The sequence below is a fragment of the Poecilia formosa genome, unplaced genomic scaffold, assembly GCF_000485575.1.
Source record: "Poecilia formosa unplaced genomic scaffold, Poecilia_formosa-5.1.2 Scaffold195, whole genome shotgun sequence".
Taxonomy (NCBI): domain Eukaryota; kingdom Metazoa; phylum Chordata; class Actinopteri; order Cyprinodontiformes; family Poeciliidae; genus Poecilia; species Poecilia formosa.
Genome location: NW_006800134.1, coordinates 1 through 18,153, shown reverse-complemented (window position 1 = coordinate 18,153; position 18,153 = coordinate 1). Strand labels below are relative to the sequence as shown.

At 38.9% G+C, this 18,153-nt stretch overlaps 1 protein-coding gene across 6 annotated transcripts in view; it reads left to right on the top strand.

Annotated features, from left to right (window-relative positions):
- Nucleotides 1-14,717, top strand: part of hmgn3 (high mobility group nucleosomal binding domain 3) — a 36,738-nt gene extending 22,021 nt beyond the window's left edge. Inside the window, exons 1-7 of one of the 6 annotated variants that reach the window (XM_007566618.2) lie at nucleotides 2,246-2,493; nucleotides 6,523-6,573; nucleotides 6,808-6,837; nucleotides 9,238-9,288; nucleotides 10,179-10,271; nucleotides 10,468-10,567; nucleotides 13,885-14,717. In XM_007566618.2, coding sequence (XP_007566680.1) covers nucleotides 2,479-2,493; nucleotides 6,523-6,573; nucleotides 6,808-6,837; nucleotides 9,238-9,288; nucleotides 10,179-10,271; nucleotides 10,468-10,567; nucleotides 13,885-13,892 — 348 coding nt within the window. In that variant the 5' untranslated portion in view covers nucleotides 2,246-2,478 and the 3' untranslated portion in view covers nucleotides 13,893-14,717. Of the gene's footprint in view, nucleotides 1-2,212; nucleotides 2,494-2,516; nucleotides 2,626-6,522; nucleotides 6,574-6,807; nucleotides 6,838-9,237; nucleotides 9,289-10,178; nucleotides 10,272-10,467; nucleotides 10,568-13,884 lie in introns of those variants that run through there. The other 5 variants (XM_016678931.1, XM_016678929.1, XM_007566620.2 and 2 more) reach the window with 5 other exon arrangements.
- Nucleotides 14,718-18,153: the final 3,436 nt, after the last annotated feature.

The window sequence follows — 18,153 nt, the reverse complement described above, 5'->3', positions numbered from 1 at the left end:
ATGCAGATGACAGCATAAAAAAGGAAAAGTTAAAAATTATCCACAACAAAATGTTCTTCCATTTTTGTAACCTATAAAATCTTTTGACTGCATGTCGTACTGATACGTTTATTGTATGAATCTTCTTCATTCCTCTTTTTTCTTCTAGCTTGCTGATAGCTTGAATCAGAACTCCGGAGTGTCCATCTGCACATCTGGTCCTGTGTGTTCTGGACTTTTAAAGCAGCTTTGTATTTGGGCCTGTGTAGAATCAAAAGGCTTGTTTGGACAGGAAAGCTCCATCTATAGAGCGCTCTCTGTTTCTCTGCACATTGTGACGCTGCCCAAGAGTGTGGAGGTTGCTTTTCTGGCTTTTGTGCTTTCTGCTCCATTGTGTATTTAAAAGAAAATGGTGTAATATACAGTATGTCCCGAATATTTCAAAAACACGCCGGCTGCCGTTTTTATGCAGAAGTTCCAGATGCTCATTGTTCAAAGATGAGAAGGTCGCCATGCTGAACATGAGTGAAATTAATTGCAATGTTCCTCTGGACATTTAAATGTTATCATATATATCGGAGGAATGTTTTATTCTGAAATTATGCCAATTGAACTTCAACCATCTGAAATAGTAAAGAAAAACTGTTGTCATACAAATTATTACCATTCGGCTTCAAATAAAATGCTTTGTGTAACATGTTTATTCGGAGAATTCGGCACATATTGTTCAAATCTGTTTGTGTTGCTTGGGTTAAATAGGTATTTGTAACTTATAGATAATTTACAAATATTTACATTAATTGTTGGTTTAAAAATTAGTAAGATACAAAAAAAAATGATGGCTTTCATTTTTAAAAATGATCAGATCGAGGTTGATTAGGACACAATGGTTCATTGGGGGAAAATATCTGTTAATCCAGATGTGGCCATCTACTTTAATTCAGCTGTTAGATTCTGTTTGTTCTGTTGAGGATTTCCTCCTGTGTGTTTTTTGTTTTAGTGTTTTTCTGAAGAAAAAACACCATCAGCTCATTAGCAGCAATAAAGGTTACAGATGTAGAAGCTTTCTGTATGCCGTGCAATCTAAAACGTATATGTTTGACCAAAATTTCAGCTCCCTTCACTTGCAAGGCAACTGTAGCACAGTAAAAGGCAGGGCACAACTTGGAGGTGTGTGCGCTTCTTCCCAGCTGGGGAGCCTGCTTTTTAAATTTCAGGGATGACATGTGATACAGGTGCGTGTGAACCAAGGATCCAAGGTCTCCAATTCATTTTTGGGCCAAATTTGATGCGAGTGGGCCATAATTGTTTTCTCTTCAACTGGAAGCTGTTTGATTCCATTACTTTAGTCTTTCTGGGACTGTTGGTGTTTACTTTGTATTTTGTGTAGACCTTGTACGTCAAGATAAACGAGTTGGTTATTACTGCTTTTAATTGGAAAAAGCAACCGTCTTCAAGTACATGGTTGAGTTAAATATCATAAATACTTAACTCGGATCACCTGTTCTAAAAAAAAAGACTAATTTGATTAAATCGAATCAGGTGATGTTGTTTATTCTCCAGTGTTCTCAAACAAACCTTAGACGTTCACTAATTAAGTGACTTCTTGAAAGTTTTATTCAGGAGAATGATAAATGAGGGCTCAATACAAATTCACGTCACTTTTAAATTTTTGATTTAGGATAAAACTTGGAAGCAGACATCTTTTTCCCTTCTACTTCACAATTATACTCTAAATACTCAGTCACATACAATCCATTAAGAGTATGACCACTTTTTTTCAAATGTTACATAATCAGTACTTGAGAATTGTTGTACACCAGCTGTTTGTAGGTCATAACCTGTCCCATTTCACCCCCCCTCCCCCAAGTGTTGTGTGAAAGGTGTGGTTGGCAGAATTACATAAAAACCTGCCATACATTACGATCCATCTAGTTCTTTATAGAAGGCTGGGAAACCCCTACAAGACACAATGGCCGTCAGATTTTCTGGACCGCGTTTATGGCGTTTGTGCCCGTTGGTTTCTGGTTCTGGTCCTTTGTGTTTTATTTGTTCCCCCCCTTTTTTTGCCCCCATTCTACATCACCCAGATCCCCAAACAGAGAGCAAGGGGGCCCCTTCTCCCATTGGTCCGTCTCCACTTTCCCTCAAAACTCGGGATCGGCGCACAAAGAGCGCGCAGCCAATCGCAGAGAGCTTCTGGGGAAAGCCCGGCCAATGCCCGCCGCCCTGTTATTTACACAGAGACCGACCCGGCCAATCAGGAGTCGTCACAGCGCAAGGATTCTGACCCCTCCAGCCAATGGGATCGGGGAGGCACAGAGTTTTGTGGGAGTGCATATAATCAACATATTATCCAAGGTGGCTCAGATATTGATCCGGTATTCCTAGGTAGTTCAAATTCACCTCCCGCTGCCCTTCGGCTTTGACCTCATTTGTCTCCCTCCCCTCGCCCTCCTCCTTCTTCGAGCTTGGTTGGAGAATTATTCACGCGCAGAAATGCCGAAGAGAAAGGTGAGTTCCGGCCGGCGCACTTCACTGTAGTTCTTTTCCCCCTCTCTCTCCCCCTCACCACCACCACCACCGCCTCTCGCTTTGGACGAAAATAGCGGTGCGCGATTAATGTGGCGACGTCGAGGCAGGCAGGTGAGGCGAGGCGAGGCGAGGCGAGGCGAGGTGATGGCAAAGTTTCAGAAAAACCGTCTTGCCACTACGCTTCTTGTTTTTAGTGTTGTGTATTTTTTACGACGTGTTTTCTTTTTCTATTTTTATTTTATTTTATTTTTATTTTCGCATCATACATATTTCTGTCCTCACGTCAGCGTTTGTATGTTGGTCATTTTATTTTTGCCACTTCCCTGTCCGAGACGGTGCGGACTGGCGAGAATGTCAGACGGATTCGCAAGATGGATGGATGGATGGATGGATAGATGGGCGCGTGAATCTAACTATAAATGCTGAAGACTTTTCATTTCAGAATATTTTTCAGAAGCAAAAGGAAAGAGAAAAAAAACATATCGCACCCCCCTTGGTCTAAATTTAGTTTGGAGAAATGGTAGGCGCCAACCCGAATGAGCAATCCCATATTCAGGAAGAGAGCAGGCAAAAAAAGACAAGGAAGGAAGAATTAGGGAATTGCTGTTGCCTCTTTACTGTCTAAACAGCAGCACGCGTCGAGTGCCATTGGATTGTGTTAGTGCGTACGTGGAATTTGGCGTTTGCATCACCTGAAATCTACTATTGTCTGCGCAGAATCTCCTCTGAGGACAGAGAATGGGGTGGAGAGGGAGAGCGATGGGGGGTATTTAGGGGCGGAGGGGTCGCCCACATGCAAATATGCGATTGTCAAACTGCATGTAAAACTGCCCTCCCCCCCCACACACCCTCCCGTGCTGTGTACCTACACCTGCATCCAAAAGGTGTAGACCTGTGCTGTTCAATGCACATCCTAGTGAAATTGTTTTGTTTGTTTGTTTTTTGTCACACTTAAATGTCTCAGGTCATCAATTTGAATTTCAAAAAGATAAAGATTAGCAACGGCAACAGAATAATCGTCAGAAGTTTACCGACAAGTGACTCAGAAAACCAACATAAAGGTTTTTGGAGCGGCCTAGACAAAGTCTGGACGTTTTTGCATGACCTTAATAGAACGAAAACAAATTCTGCAAAGAGGAGTGGGCCAACACTCTTTCCTGTTTTGTTGGATTGTTGTTTTTTTTTTGTAATTAATTAAATCATCATTCTAATTTTCTACTTGTTTCTTATATGCTCAGGTTATCTTTGGTTGATATTCAAGTTAGTTTTTTTGATTGGAAATATTTATTGCGACAAAATGCAAAACAGGAGAATATGTAAGGGGGCTAAGAAGTTTCCCTCTATGCGATATATCCACAAAGCCTATAACTTGTTTTACTGTGTTTAATAAGCTAAGGATAAAATTCCTTTAAAAAATTAGGTTTTTCTTTCTTTCTAGTCAGTTATGGCGACACAAGAAATTGCAAATGTTTTGTTTCAGTATCAGTTTGCACAACATTGCAAAATGACTGGATGGCTGGAACTCCTGACTAATATTCTGTAAGAAGGAGGAAAACATGGATTCATCTCAACTGATTTTACCAGTGTAATGTTTATTATATACCAGGGGTGCACCAATTTATCAGTCAGCCGATTTATCTGTGCCAATTTCCTTAATTTTGGGAGATTGGCCGACTTTTACCTGTGAAGCCGAGCTTATCCACCGATGTTATCAACCTCGGCAAAGGTCTGACAATCAACCACTGTGCTTTTCTTTTCTCCCTGGAGAGACGTTTGGCTGACAAACCGGCCGACCAGGTCATGTCTGCACATTTACAGTTAACAACAGTCACCCCATTCTTACTAATTCAGCAATTTTCTTGATATTTGAGCAACATTTCAGACAAACAAAATGGTATCGGCTAAAATTGAAATTGTTAAGTTATTCTTTTTAAAAGCTCTGTAATCAGTGATCGACCAGAAAACTGCAGTTGGTGCAGCCCTATTATATCTGGTGCATTGCTTTGATTCCTTCATGCATGTTTGAGGAATCCTTGAATCTTCCTTGTTGGGTCTGCTGTATCGTTCTCTTGATAGTATTCCTTTATGTTCATCTCCAACTCTTCCTCCAGACTGGAATCTTGATTTAAAAATGAAACACAAATTTTACTTTTATCTAAAGTCCAGTTTTTTTTCTTCCAGTTCCAGATGAACTGGTACAAGAAATGTGACAGTTGTAGGCCATGTCTTGCTTGGATGTGTTTGTGCTTGGTGGCACGTGAACCACTGACTTCATCTGCAGTTCATGTCTTATAAATTTATCATAAACTCCTCCATTTTTTAAGCTTCACAATCCTGTCAATGCTTTGGTTATCCCTCAAACTTGTCCCCCCCCCCTTTTTTTTTTTTTACATGTTTTCCTTCCACTGAACTTTTGATGAATATGAAAAGCTGTCACTTCAGCAGTCTTAACTATGATTATGTAAGCTGTCACATGTCTTTTATTTTGTCGTTTGTGATATTCGTCCATTTTAAGTGAATAACTAACCAATTAACATTTGAAAATTTGTGGTTTATCCAGATGTACCTGTATGAACAGGGATACAAAGGTTCTGACTGGAACCTTTGTATTTGTGCGTTTCTGGTACGCTCGTAAATCTGACGCTCAAGCAACAGCAGCAGATGACAGTAGCGCTTTTTGGGTCCACTGTGGGTTTAATTTAACCTTTAAAAGACAATCTGATTGGACACTGGAGAAGATTATTGTTGTGTTCCACTTGTGCTAAAAGAAGTTAGCATAAGTAGCATCTCAATGCTAACCATGCAACCGCACAGATAAATGTCAGCATCTCAGCAGCTCACATTTCAAGAAGTATTTAAAAAAAAAAAACACATTACATTAATGAAACATTTGAAAGCCAATTGTGTATAACATCACTTTAATCCATTCTTATGGTTGAATTACCTAAATAACAGATTAAAAACAATATGGATCATTGTTGTTGAGCACATATGTCAATTTATCCAATAATTCAGCATTGTCATTGATTATTTGAATCGGAAATAAGCGGAAATTACATATCCGCTTATTTTGCAGATTTGTAATTTTAGATTACGATCCATTTAATTGGGATTAATTAATTAAAGACCCTGCAATTAACTCGATTCAAAATTATAATCTAGTCCTGCCATAAATTTGAATATACTCTTGCAAATATTACACTTGTCAGCCGGTCCCATGTGATCTTAAGTGATCTTGGGGGGTGGGAGGGGTGCGCATTCAGCAGCTGAATGTTTCACTTATGCCTTGGGCCGGCACTATTTACAGCCCATTACTCCACGAAGGAACTCTGTTGTCGGCCAGAGGCCTCTTTTATTAAAATGGAAATCACCGGAGAGCTTCCAGCATCATCACGGCGCATCTCATTTGCACAACATGAACCTGTAGTGCATCTCTAAGCAGTTTTCAACCCATAAAAAGAAGAGAAATGTGGTAATTAAATCACTCAGGTGGAACTTTACCAAACACCAGGCTCTATTAGATATGCAAAAATTACAGATTGATAAATCCTAATTAGTTTTGCAAACCTTTAGAGTTGAAGTTATTTCCCCCAGGGGTCGACAAAGAAGGCCTGTAATTTATTTTAACTCAACAATAAGCAAAAGATTATAAATCCTACAACTGTTTTCACTGGTTATAGTTTCCTAGTAATGTAAGAATTCCTAGGGGCGAAGTAACCCCTAAAAATGGCGCATTTTAAATTTATTAAAATACAAAAATCGGAATTAAAAGGATGTTTTAATTTTTGACTTCAGTTTTATAAAATTAAGAATAACAACATCTCTATTAGGAGTATCCAAGTCCAAAGGAGCATCGCAAAAATAAAGAGCACTTAACCCTTTCTTTTATTGTTTATTTGTGGAAAAAAAATAAACATTTTTGAACCGAATCATCTTAATCATTCAAGGCAATCAATGTAAATCACTCAAATCTTTAGTTTTTAACCCTCTTATTTTCTTTTCTTTCAGTCCCCAGAGGGTGCTGAGGGTAAGGAAGCCTCTAAAGTCACAAAGCAAGAGGTAAATATTTGACATGGAGGTTAATTTGTTTTTTTTGTGCTGTGTTTGTTACGACATGCCGTGAGTTTGTATTGACTGTACTGACGGTGTATCTATATGTATGTGAAAACAGGGCAGGTTAATAATTAGGGCATTTGTAGCTGCCCACAGAGTGTATTTGATATGTCTCTCTCTCTTTTTCTTTCTCTCTGTCTCTCTCTCTCTTGCTCTTTTCTCATCCCTTGCTCCTTCAAGCCCACCAGAAGGTCAGAGAGATTGTCGGCGGTAAGTTTCCCCTCTCCCCCTGCCTGTCTTCACCTCTGTAGCTGTCCTATCTCCACTCTCTTCGAAACTCCCCTCGATACAGCACTGCTGTTGTTAAAGTCCCAAATCCAGTTTGCAGCTTTGATCGACGGAGTCGGTGTTTATAAATTTCATGATCGTTCTCCTCCCACCCCCCTCAGGGCCGAGTTCTGGCTTGGTATGCATGTGTTGTTTTTTTCTGTTGTTTCTGTCCGCTGTGGTCCGGGTCTGCTGCATGGCTGGTTTTAATCAGGCCAAATTACTAAAACCAGTTTCATTTAGATGAATAATCAGAGTGCTCGAGGTTACATTAGACATTGATAATCAAATCAAAACGATCTGACAAATGATGATATTCTACATTACGCCAGTGACTCTGGTCATTCAGCTGTGCCCTACAAATGACTTCTCTCTCTGTGTTTTGTACTTTGCATGTTTTATCCATCCGTTGAGTCTTTGCATGTTTTTGCATGTTTGCATGATTACTTTAAAGGGGCAGTGTTATGTAAAATTGACTTCTTTTAAGCTTTACATCATGTTACAATGTTATTCTCTCATCAAAAACATGCCTAGAGTGGTGCTTTGATTCTTTCATGCATGTTTGAGAAATCATTTAATTTCCATGGCAACCATTAAGCCGTCTCTAAGGTGGAGATTTAGCTCCACCTTAGAGATGCAGCTCCTTCTTGAAGCTTCAGTTTCCAAGCTACTGAGTTTCTCCCTCCCATAGTCACTTCCCCACTCAGCTCCTTCAGACTAGCCAGCAGCAATTAGCAAACACCTGGTGTAACTGCACATCTGCTGAGATCATAATAGAAGCTACTTCTCAGTGAAACATTGGTAAAAATGTTGTTAAAAGGTCAATAGAGGAGATTGTGACGACATTTTCAAGGTGGAGTTTCAGAAAGAACAGGAGTTTCTTAAAGCGACAGTGGCCAAATTTCAAGACGTTAAATTGCAAAGTAAATGTAGCATATTTTTTTTTACAACTGAAGTTAACATAGTTACTTGACTGTGCTATAAAATGTTACTATGTTCCTAGAAAAGAGATAATATTGATCCTTTAAATGAATAATACTTGAATATTTTTGGGATAACTAGATTTTCTCTTTTTCACCAAGAGTTTATAGAAAAGGATCACCGCCGCAAAGTCACTTTCAACATGACTTTAAAAACATTGTTTTTGCTTGTCACAGTTGAAAGTTAAAAAGTATACACACAAAAAGAAATATGTATGCTTTTCCAAAGCTGCTTTTTGACACAAAACAGGATGGGATGGTAATAATATACCATGATTTTTTTATTTTATTTTATTTTTTAAATACAATCATAATCATTAGAATTGTCACAGTTAACAGGTGAACATCTTTGTAATTTTGCCAGGTTGTGTCTGGCATAAGCGACATTTTACAAAGTAAACAAAATATTTCACATAAAAATTTGTGTAATAAATGTATTCAGTTTCAACAGTATATAGCAGAGCGTATTCAAGGTGTATGTAGACGTCAGTTTTCAACTGTAGGTTGTTTATGAAGCATTTTTGCATCAACATCAACTCTGTTTGATAAGTTTGGTGTTGTTTTTTTGGCAAATAGAAGCTCACCAGCTAGCTACATTCCTAGTCCAGACTTTTCTGTTACAAGGACATTTTTTTTGTTAACATCAACAACATTTGAATAGGATTTCATTTATTGAAACATTTATCAGGGTCAAATTTGGACGGTAGTAGATTAATTGATTCACACATTTACTACCTACATATTTTGACTAGTATATATGTATATACCTTTTGAAAAATTATAGAAATCTATACTGCAGAAAATATATTTCCCACGTTAAATTTGATGCTATTATAGAAAACACAATACGAAAACGGCGCCATTCATTGTTTTTTGCCCAATTCCCGACTTGGTGGTATCTTCATTTCAACTCTTAAAAGAGTTAACCTCACAGTGAACCATTGTTGAAGCTCTACAAGGCTCATCTTCTGTCCTGGAAGGATATTCTTAGGAGAAAAAAATCACATGATTTAACTTTTTTTGACTGCAGTGTTACCAAAGCTCATGGCTTCGGGGTGCACTAGTCCACACTCGGTACTGTAGGAAAATCTGCTATAAATTTGCTCGTTTTCCAGTGCGATCGTGTCACTGATCTGTCATTTGAGGTGAAGATGCAGAGGAATGTCACAAATTTGTAACATAGCAAAATCCAAGTATATTAGCTTTTAATCAAGATTCTCGTCAGACATGAGTTTCATTACCATCTGCTATATTAAGGGTACTATAACTATCATAAAATGGTTTAGATTGAAGAGACTGAATCAAATCATTCTTACAAAATGTGAAAATAGTCAATTCTCACTTTTGTTGCTGTTGTTTTTAGAAACCTGCTCCGCCCAAAGCTGAGGTGAAGCCCAAGAAGACCGTTGTCAAGGTGAGGAGCCCACTCAGCCGCGCTTTAAAAAGCCTGAAGTACTTGGTTCCCTCAGCGACCCTGCTGGATGCTCCCTCCACATTTACTGGCATCCCTGGTAAAAAATGTGTAGAGGCATTAAAATACATTCTTCTTTTATTGCTGGTGCATAAACTAACTGGAAAATTTGAGAGTAATCCAACTTTTATTTTAGGCATATTGACTCAGTTGGAGACTGGGGGGGGGGAGTCGTTTAACAAAATCACAGGCGCTACATTTCCAATAAAAACAGAAATCCCAGTAAAAAATTAACTGAAACATTTTCCTAGTTTATGTTGTTTTGACTTTAAGATGATCAGAGAGTTGAATAACTTTTAATTAGTAATCCATGGTTTTCTATTTCCCTGGGATGTAAGTACGATGAGATACACAGAATCCCACTTCAAAGGTAAGACAAACAGGTTCTGGTCTTGAAAGTCTGGAAATGGCTATAAATAATAAGCTTCTAATCATGTCCATGTCAATGAAAGGTTTAAAAGTCTCCATATCAAGCATTAAATGCTGTCTCCATGCCAACAAGCTATTTACAAGGCATGCCAGATTTAGTTATTTGGGTCATATGAGACCAAAGTTAAGCTTTCTAACAACAAACACTCCAAGTGCGTTTGGTGTGAAACAAATGGTGGAAAAGTGCCTCTTGTCTGTTGCTAACAATACAAAGTAGGTAAAGAACCTGTGATGCTGCGGGCTTGCTTCTCTAACAAATGAATTTGGAGTCTTCGTAGAGTCTATGATAACTATTTGAGATGCCAGGGGGCCTTTAAAATGAAACCTTGCCGCTTCCGTGAAACTGGAATTAGCCCCTCATTAGCTCCTTAAACCTGGAGATCTTGTCTTTTGTCTCTTGGCAGAAGGATGAAAAAGGAGCAAAGGCCAAGAAGGGTGGCGCTAAGGGGAAGAAGGAAGATGGTCCGGCCCAGAACGGGGAGACCAAGGCCAACGAGGTATGAAGGGAGGAAAATAAAGCAGACTTTATTCCCTGAGGGATAGAAAGAAAAACCAAACACAGATTTTTATGTTGGCAATGTATGCAAACATCATCCTTTCAATGAATTACTTAACATGTGTTTTCCTCAGTAACTCACACCACGATCATATTATGTATCTCCTCCTTACACACACACATGAACACAAACATAGATCTATGTGTCTCGTCCATCTGTGAGTGTGTCCTCCATCAGAAGCATGGCTCCCTCCTTGATGTCAGTGAAAGGACAGAGCGAGACAGTCAGAGTTAAGGGTATGCTGCAGTGATCCTAATTCACCTCTCTGTGTGATTTTGTTTTTTTTTTGTTTTTTTTTTGTCACTAACCACTTTATCATTTCTACGTAGCTAACGTTTAGCCAGTGTGCCATGGAGTGCTGTGTTTGTTGGTTTGTTTGGAAATGTGACTTCAGCCGGCGGGGGTGGGGTCGGACGGGGAGGACGTGTTGCTTGTTCTGCAGTGAAGTGAGCCAAGGACAGAGTTTTTACTGCTGCTGCACAAAGCTGTGAAGTGAAATGTGATTGGGTCACTGCGTTCTTAGGCAGCCGTTCCCTCCAGTAGTCACTCAGAGGAAGCAGACACATTGGATCCCCCTTTTCAAGTTAAGGCTGACTGCCGGAGATATTTTAGTGCTGGTTAGAAAACAATGAGGAGGAGTAAATCACATAGCCGGGAGAAGCTTTAAATATATTACAGATTGTTCAATCGATACACACTTTTCCGGATCAAAATTTATTACTTGCTCAGCAGGAAGGTGGCAAATTTGAGGTTTTAAATTATATATGTTTGATCTGACATTTGCCTTTTGATTAGAAATGTGGCAGGTGGCCAGGCAGCTGACAGCTGGGAAAATTATGGTCACTTCAGCACATTGTATTACCTCTGTAGAAGTATCTGGTTCATACTTACTATAGAAACATTGCATGCTATTGTTTACATATGGAAATTTTGCGTATGCGCACAATGTTGTAAGGCAAAAAGATGATCCTTTTACCTGCCATGCATAGCTGCGCTGCCATAGTAGAACAATTTTGTTAGCAAAATGAAACCTAGAGATGTAGATATTATTAACACAGTATGGTGCGCCACAGCAAATAAAGGAATAACGCAGAAAAAAACGCTGAAGAACAGCTAAAAACCACTCAAATTCTTCTTTTTTCTTGCTCCGTGCGTCGGCCACCCGGAGACCCGTCGCCAAAGCAACCGACTGACAACAGCTCCGTCAGTGTATCAGAATTCAGCACCAAAAAACACACAACAAAAACAACTTTCCCACACAAAGGACAGAACAGGACATCATGTTGCAAACAAGTTTCCATTTTCTTCAACAAATACTAATTCCACGCGATTTCAAGGAAGTATCCTGTTATTAGCAATGTGCCTTATGTCTCGATTCCACTGAAAACTACTGCACAGGTCGATTTGCTCATTTGTCTGTTTCCATTGTAAAAGCAAATCATACAACCAAACCCGTATTGCACCTTTCAAGGGCCGCCTTTAATTGTACGTCCTTAAGGCAATGGTATGGTACAGTGAAGAGTGATACTACTGGTATCACACAACACAGTCCAATATTTAGGGAACACAAAACGTCCCTACTTGTGATAAGCACAAGACATATTCACTTACCACGTTTGTCGAGGACAGAAACCAAATATGTCATCTTTTGGTTTGTATGTAATGCATCAGCCTGTATCTATTTAGGACAGGAAAACAACTATGTCCCGCTATAGACTAACCTACTTTTCATTATATTTGATTTGAGCACTTGTGACCTCAATGTCAAATTTATTTATAAGGCACTTTTAAAGCTGTTTGAGACTTCACTAAAGTTACTCCTTTGATTTATGATTCTTTTAATAAATGAAGGAAGAACCAGCTAACTCATATTTTCATTGATTAAAACAAATGCGCAAACTTTATTAAAACTCTACAGTCTGCAAGATTTCTCTCTTTTTTCCTCCAAATGAAAGAAAAAAAAAGTGTTGCAAACACTTCGATTTTAGTTTCGTCAGACCACAGATACGTCTACAAAATTAAGCTTTCTGTCCATGCGTTTGCAATCTATAACCCAGCTTTCTGTGTTGCTCTTTGGACTAACGGCTTTGTCCTCGCTGAATTGCCTTTCTGGCCATGTTGGTACAAGACACGCTACACTGTGGATCATCACATTCTCTTACCAGTTTCACCAAACTGTCACACATTTCACACCAGTGTGTGTTGCGTTCGTCCCTGCGACACAGGACCTGAACGGTGGCATGGCGGGACGTTCCCACCTCGTTTACGCTACAGAATTATTGTTTGAACTTTGAACGCATCCCCAGGCATTTGTATGGAAGGATGGTCCAGATTTTCCATGATGGTGCACAATGAAGCAGTGTGTTTGTGTCCTGTAACAAAAAAACAACAAAACAAAACAAAAAAAAACATCTACAGGCGTTCCTCTATTTAACTCAGATGTTGTAAATTAACGTAATCGGAGAGCTTCCAACAGCAGTGACATCATCATCATGTAGTGTAGCCATATTATTCCCAAAAGGAACTAATTATTCTGGTTTAAAGTCTTAACAGTGAGAAAAGGAGTAGTTTTGTCTTTTTATGCGCTGTATGTAAACATTTAGCTTTAACTGTAAGTCCTGTAGCAGTTACAGAGGTTAGTCTTGGTTGTAGAGGTTTTTTTTTTGTTTGTTTTTTGATGAATTCAGAAACACCCCACATGTTACCCAGGGGGCGTCTTGTGCAGCTCAGTGTTTCCATGACACTTTAGATGAGGTATTGCCAGCAGAATGCAGTAACTATGCTGCATGCAGGCAGAAAAATCTCCAATTACCATCTATGTTTCAACCCAATTGAGTTCTAAAATTTAATTTTAAGCATTTTTTTTAAATCTTGTACAAAAAACCCCAGCAAGTTAGGTGTGTTTACATGTACTGGTTTGGAGCGAATCAATCAGACGACGCAAAGCATATCTTCATTAAATGTTGACGTACTCATGGCTGTAGTAAATAAAATTCAAATTAAAATTCAAGAATACTTTACTGATCCCACAGAGAAATTAAATGTTGTTGTAACTCATATTAATCCAAATTCTTCAAAGAGTTATCATAAATGTAGGGGTTGCAAACCAGCCCTGATCACACATTTCAGAAAAATGGAGAGTTCTCCTCTCCGAGCCGGAGGTTTGGACTTCCACCACCACCAGTGGATCCACCACTCCCATCCCAGTGCTGGATGATTGGAATTTGAAATGTTTAATTTTTCAGAGTTTTGCGCCTCTTGTAAGACACAGAGCCACCAGTGGATGGGAAAGTTTGCTACGTCAAATGTGTTCCCATTCTATTGTGTGTTGCGCATTAATTATCATCCAGCGAGCTCTATCATGACAAGCATCGCTCTGACACATTATCTGATTTAAACCTCAACATTATGTGATACCAGTAAACCTCCCACACATACATTTGAGTCTGAGCAAACCAGAATACGCCAATAAAAACATCCTGGCGTTTGGATAGTTTCCTCTGAAATCCACCTTAACTGTATCGACTAAAACTCGCCGCCTTCTTCCCGGCAGGTCTCTGAAGCAGCAGAAGAGGCGACCGACGAGAAGGCATAAGGATTCCAACTCGTCCACTGACTCGTCCGCTCCAACTCCATGGCAGCAAAGCATCTTTTTTTACCGATGATTTTTTGTACCATGCCATCTTTTTTTTCTCTCTCTCTCTTTGATTAGCGATAGCGATGGACAACCAGCAGAACTCTCATCCTCCCGCTCCCTCTCGCATCCCGTGTTGCTTTAGAATACGGCGTCCATCTTAGATGTTCAAAGGCACATTGAAGTGGTTTTATCAGACAGCTGCAGATGTTATTTGTGATGTCTGGGGAAAAAAAACACACCAGGGGATTTGGGGGCATAAATGTGACTGTTATGATCTCTAAACCAGCTTGGCCTTTTATTTGTAGTTATTCCTCTGCGAAGAAGGTCACCATTATCGCCCTGTCATGAGGAGATGCCCTGATCCCTACCCCTCTCCCTCGCCGTCCCCCAGCCTCTTTGGGGTAAGGTGAAAGGTTAAAAATGCCGAGCAGTGGGAGATCAGACAACATGAGGAACATCTGCAGCTTTAAAAAAAGGGAAAAAAAAATTTCTAGTTTTTAGAATCCATGACGCCGTTTCACATAGCTCCTTTTGTATGTGTGTGTTGGAGTGGAAGTGTTTGTGGGTATTTTTTCTTTCTTTCTTTCTTTTTTTTTGAACACCTTGTCCTGAAGCAGAGAGTGACATAGCAATAAACGAGTGGTGCTCCTGTTCTGGGCGGCTCTGTCGGCGTCGGACCCTCTGGGCTTTGGCGGAGTTTCATCCTGTTAGGAGAGAATATTTTGAAATAAAAGAAAAAGTCCATCACACATACTTGCCTCCCTCCCCCCGTCTTTCTTTCTTTTAGTGTAAATAGAACAAATGTGGGGTTTTCTGGGTCAAAGTTCAACGTGGTTATATTTGGGGTTTTACGTGACAAAATGAAACGAAGCATGATTGTGATGTTGAAAAGATTCTTTGGTTTCTAAAGTTTTTATAACCCCAAAAAATCTGAGGAAACATGGCACGCACAAGGTCAATATACGTTCACAGTTTATTTAGGTGTGGACTTTGACTGGTCCGTCCTAACACACCAATGTATTTGGTGTGTTAGGCTAAACTATGGACATCCTGGTGGCATCTGTCCATAGACAGATTTTTCTTTGTAATCGGGGTAAAATTATTACCGACATCAGTGGAAAATGTAAAGTCGAATGCAAATTATTCGTGTTTTTATAACTAAGCCTTTTATATCCGACACTTTCACTGAAATGTCGACTTTGCTGCACCTAAGTCGGCTTTCACTGAATTTACTAAACTTGGCTAAACATGGCAAGTAGTTTAGAATAATTAGTTTCAATTGAGCCCCCCAAAAATTGAAAACTTTGAATCCAGCAAACGCTCAGAATCCCTTTCAAGTTTCAGATCTGTAATGAATAACATCCGTTTTATGCAAAAAAGTTGAAATACTTTTATTTGCTTAATGTTTTTCTTTTTTGGGGGGGGGAGTTCTTGGAATAATTTTAACTTTTGACCCACATGACTAAAACTTTGGACACCCCTGACCTAAACTATTGCATCATAGCTCTTCCTAAAAGACAGTGAACTTTCTAACCTTTTTCTCAAGCCTTCTTCAATACTACTAGCTTCTCCATTTAAGCCGAAGAAACCCTCCCCACAGCATGATGCTACTACCACCATGTTTCGCTATTGTGATGTATATGGCAGGCCTAGGCGTCAGTAACCAATCTACGCATAACGTTTACACAGAGAACGACACTAAGTGTAAAGAAAAAACACTCTTCTTTTATCAGTCTGTTGCAAACTGCATTTTTTCTATAAAATTTGAAAGAAATGTATTAACTCTGAAACAAAATATATATTTTTTGTTCTATAATTTAAAGATACAAACACATCTCATATTGTAGGTATTACAAAGTCAAGCTATCTTGTTTTGAAGAGTCATGTTGCTTTTGTGACTCTAAAATAAGTTTTGTTGGGCAGAAATGGCTCTTAGGGTTGCAGACCAGTGGTTTAGGGAAATGTGCTGCAGTTTTCCAATGTGGCTTTTTTACATTTTACCCCCCAAAAAAGTTCCATTTTTTTGGTGTCACCTTAAACAGAACACCTTCTGTTACAAGTCTCCCTTAGTAAACTGCAGCTTCTTATTTTTGGCTTTATTTTGACAAACGGTTAGCATTCCGGAGCGCCGCTTTAATGCGTCCAGGTTTAGAAGTACTTTTTAAAGCGCTGCATGTGTGTGTGTGTCCATCTTTACACCTTTGCGTGTGTGTGTGTGTGTGTGTGTGTGTGGGAGGTCGCCACGGGCACGTGGCAGTGTTAAATACAACTGCTGTGTCAGGAAGTGAAAGGTCAGCATTTGTTGGAGTGGTGGGACCAGTGAAACCGTACGGCCTATTCATTTGACCCGTCGTTCTAAACCATAAACCAGGAGGGTCCAAACATTTCCTCGCATGGGTCAAAATCGTCAAGTCAAAAGGAGTTGAGAGCCAAAAAAAACATTTTCTGTTACCAACTAGCCATCCAACACCTTAGTTAAATAAAGTAGTAAGAGTTGTTGCTAGAAATGGACGTCCACAACTTGAAAGATGTGCCTAATTGAAAGTAATTTTAGACATTTTCTGTGTATCAGTTTGAAAAAGTGCAATTTAGTCAATTCTGGTCAGTAAAAATCAGGACTCTTTTTCTTTGAATATGCATGCCGTATTCAGCCGAGTTTGTTAAATCAGTTAAAATTAGATTTTCGGTGCAGCAAAGTTTGCTTTTGGGTAGAAGTCACCGGTCCTCGCAAGAAAGTGGCTACTCAAAGACGAGTACTTTGTGTTGAAGCCGATGTTTTCTACTGTAAGAAGATTTCACTTTGTCTGTGATCATTTTGTTCCAATTAAAAATAACAAGTCTCCATCTACATCAAACACCTGTAGTGATCGACCAAATTCAAGGTTTTCCATTGTAGCATCTACATGAAGACAGAATACAAACATTTTTATTTGTGTTGTGTTTATGAATCCTCATCACAAAGGGACAAACTGATGGGATTTAAACCCCCTGCAGCATTTTGTTCACTCTAGTAAGCTGTAGTAAAAACTGTGGAAACTACAGAATTGCTAAAACAATGAACATTAGAAACAAATACAGCAGTTTTAGTGTCTTAACAAGGTCTTTCGATATACGGTAACAACAGCGCATTCAGTTTCTATTTGCTCCTAAGATGTCTGCCTGTTTGTAAAATAAATAATACCCTCGGATTCCTCTGTGACATGCTGGGTGGATCAGGGTGAGGTTGCCTCCTTGTGGCCGTGTCACTCCATAGGTCAGCAACTTAACTGGTATTCTTTTCTTTCTTACTTTTTTTTCTTATTTTAGCTCGCTCTTGTTAAATAAAATGTATCTAGATTTGAAAAATCTCAATGAGACAACTTTTTAGTTCTACTAATCTGTGTAAAACTGCTTTGCTGTGTGGTTACATGTTTACAAATTGTATTTGATTCCTCTTTAGATGAGAGAAAATTAAGTAATTGACCTGAATGGAATGTTCTGTATTTATGGAGAGAAAAGAAACAATAATTTTGATTTTAAAATGCACATCATTTGCAGCCCAATGCTCCCCCCTCCAAATAAAAGAAAAAAACAAACCAAAAAGAACCCCCAAAAAACCCAGCAAGACATAATACAGACAAAATTGCGAGCACATCTGCTAATGTTGTAAAAAATCAAAAATCTAATAAAGTAATAATTTATTGCAAAAACATAATTTCATGCTTTATTTCAAATATAACTTTGTTTGAATAAGAGTTTTGGAAAACTGTCCTGCTAATAGAGATATTAAGAAGACATTTTCAGTTAGGTGGTAAAGATTACTAATTAGAAATGACAAATTAAGTTAGAAATGGATTAAAAATGCTTCAGCGGCATGTATGTGAAAGGGATTCATAAGGCTTCAAGAAAAAGTACCATTTGTGACTTTGTACAATGCAATTATTTATTAACAGAGTTTTTTTTTTTCCTCTATTGATTAAATGTATTTGAATTAATGGCAGATTATTCCCCCCCCCCTTCTATTTTTCAAAGTTGATAAAATGCTACGGCAGTAAAATAGTTATTTATTTCAACAACACGTTTCTTCTGATTTGAAGTCATATGATAGAGTTCTACCTTGATAGAGAATCTGTGAAGAGAAATAAAGATTAGGGTGATGGAAAGTCGGCATTCCAACCTCAGAGACTTGGAGCTCCTCACCAAAGT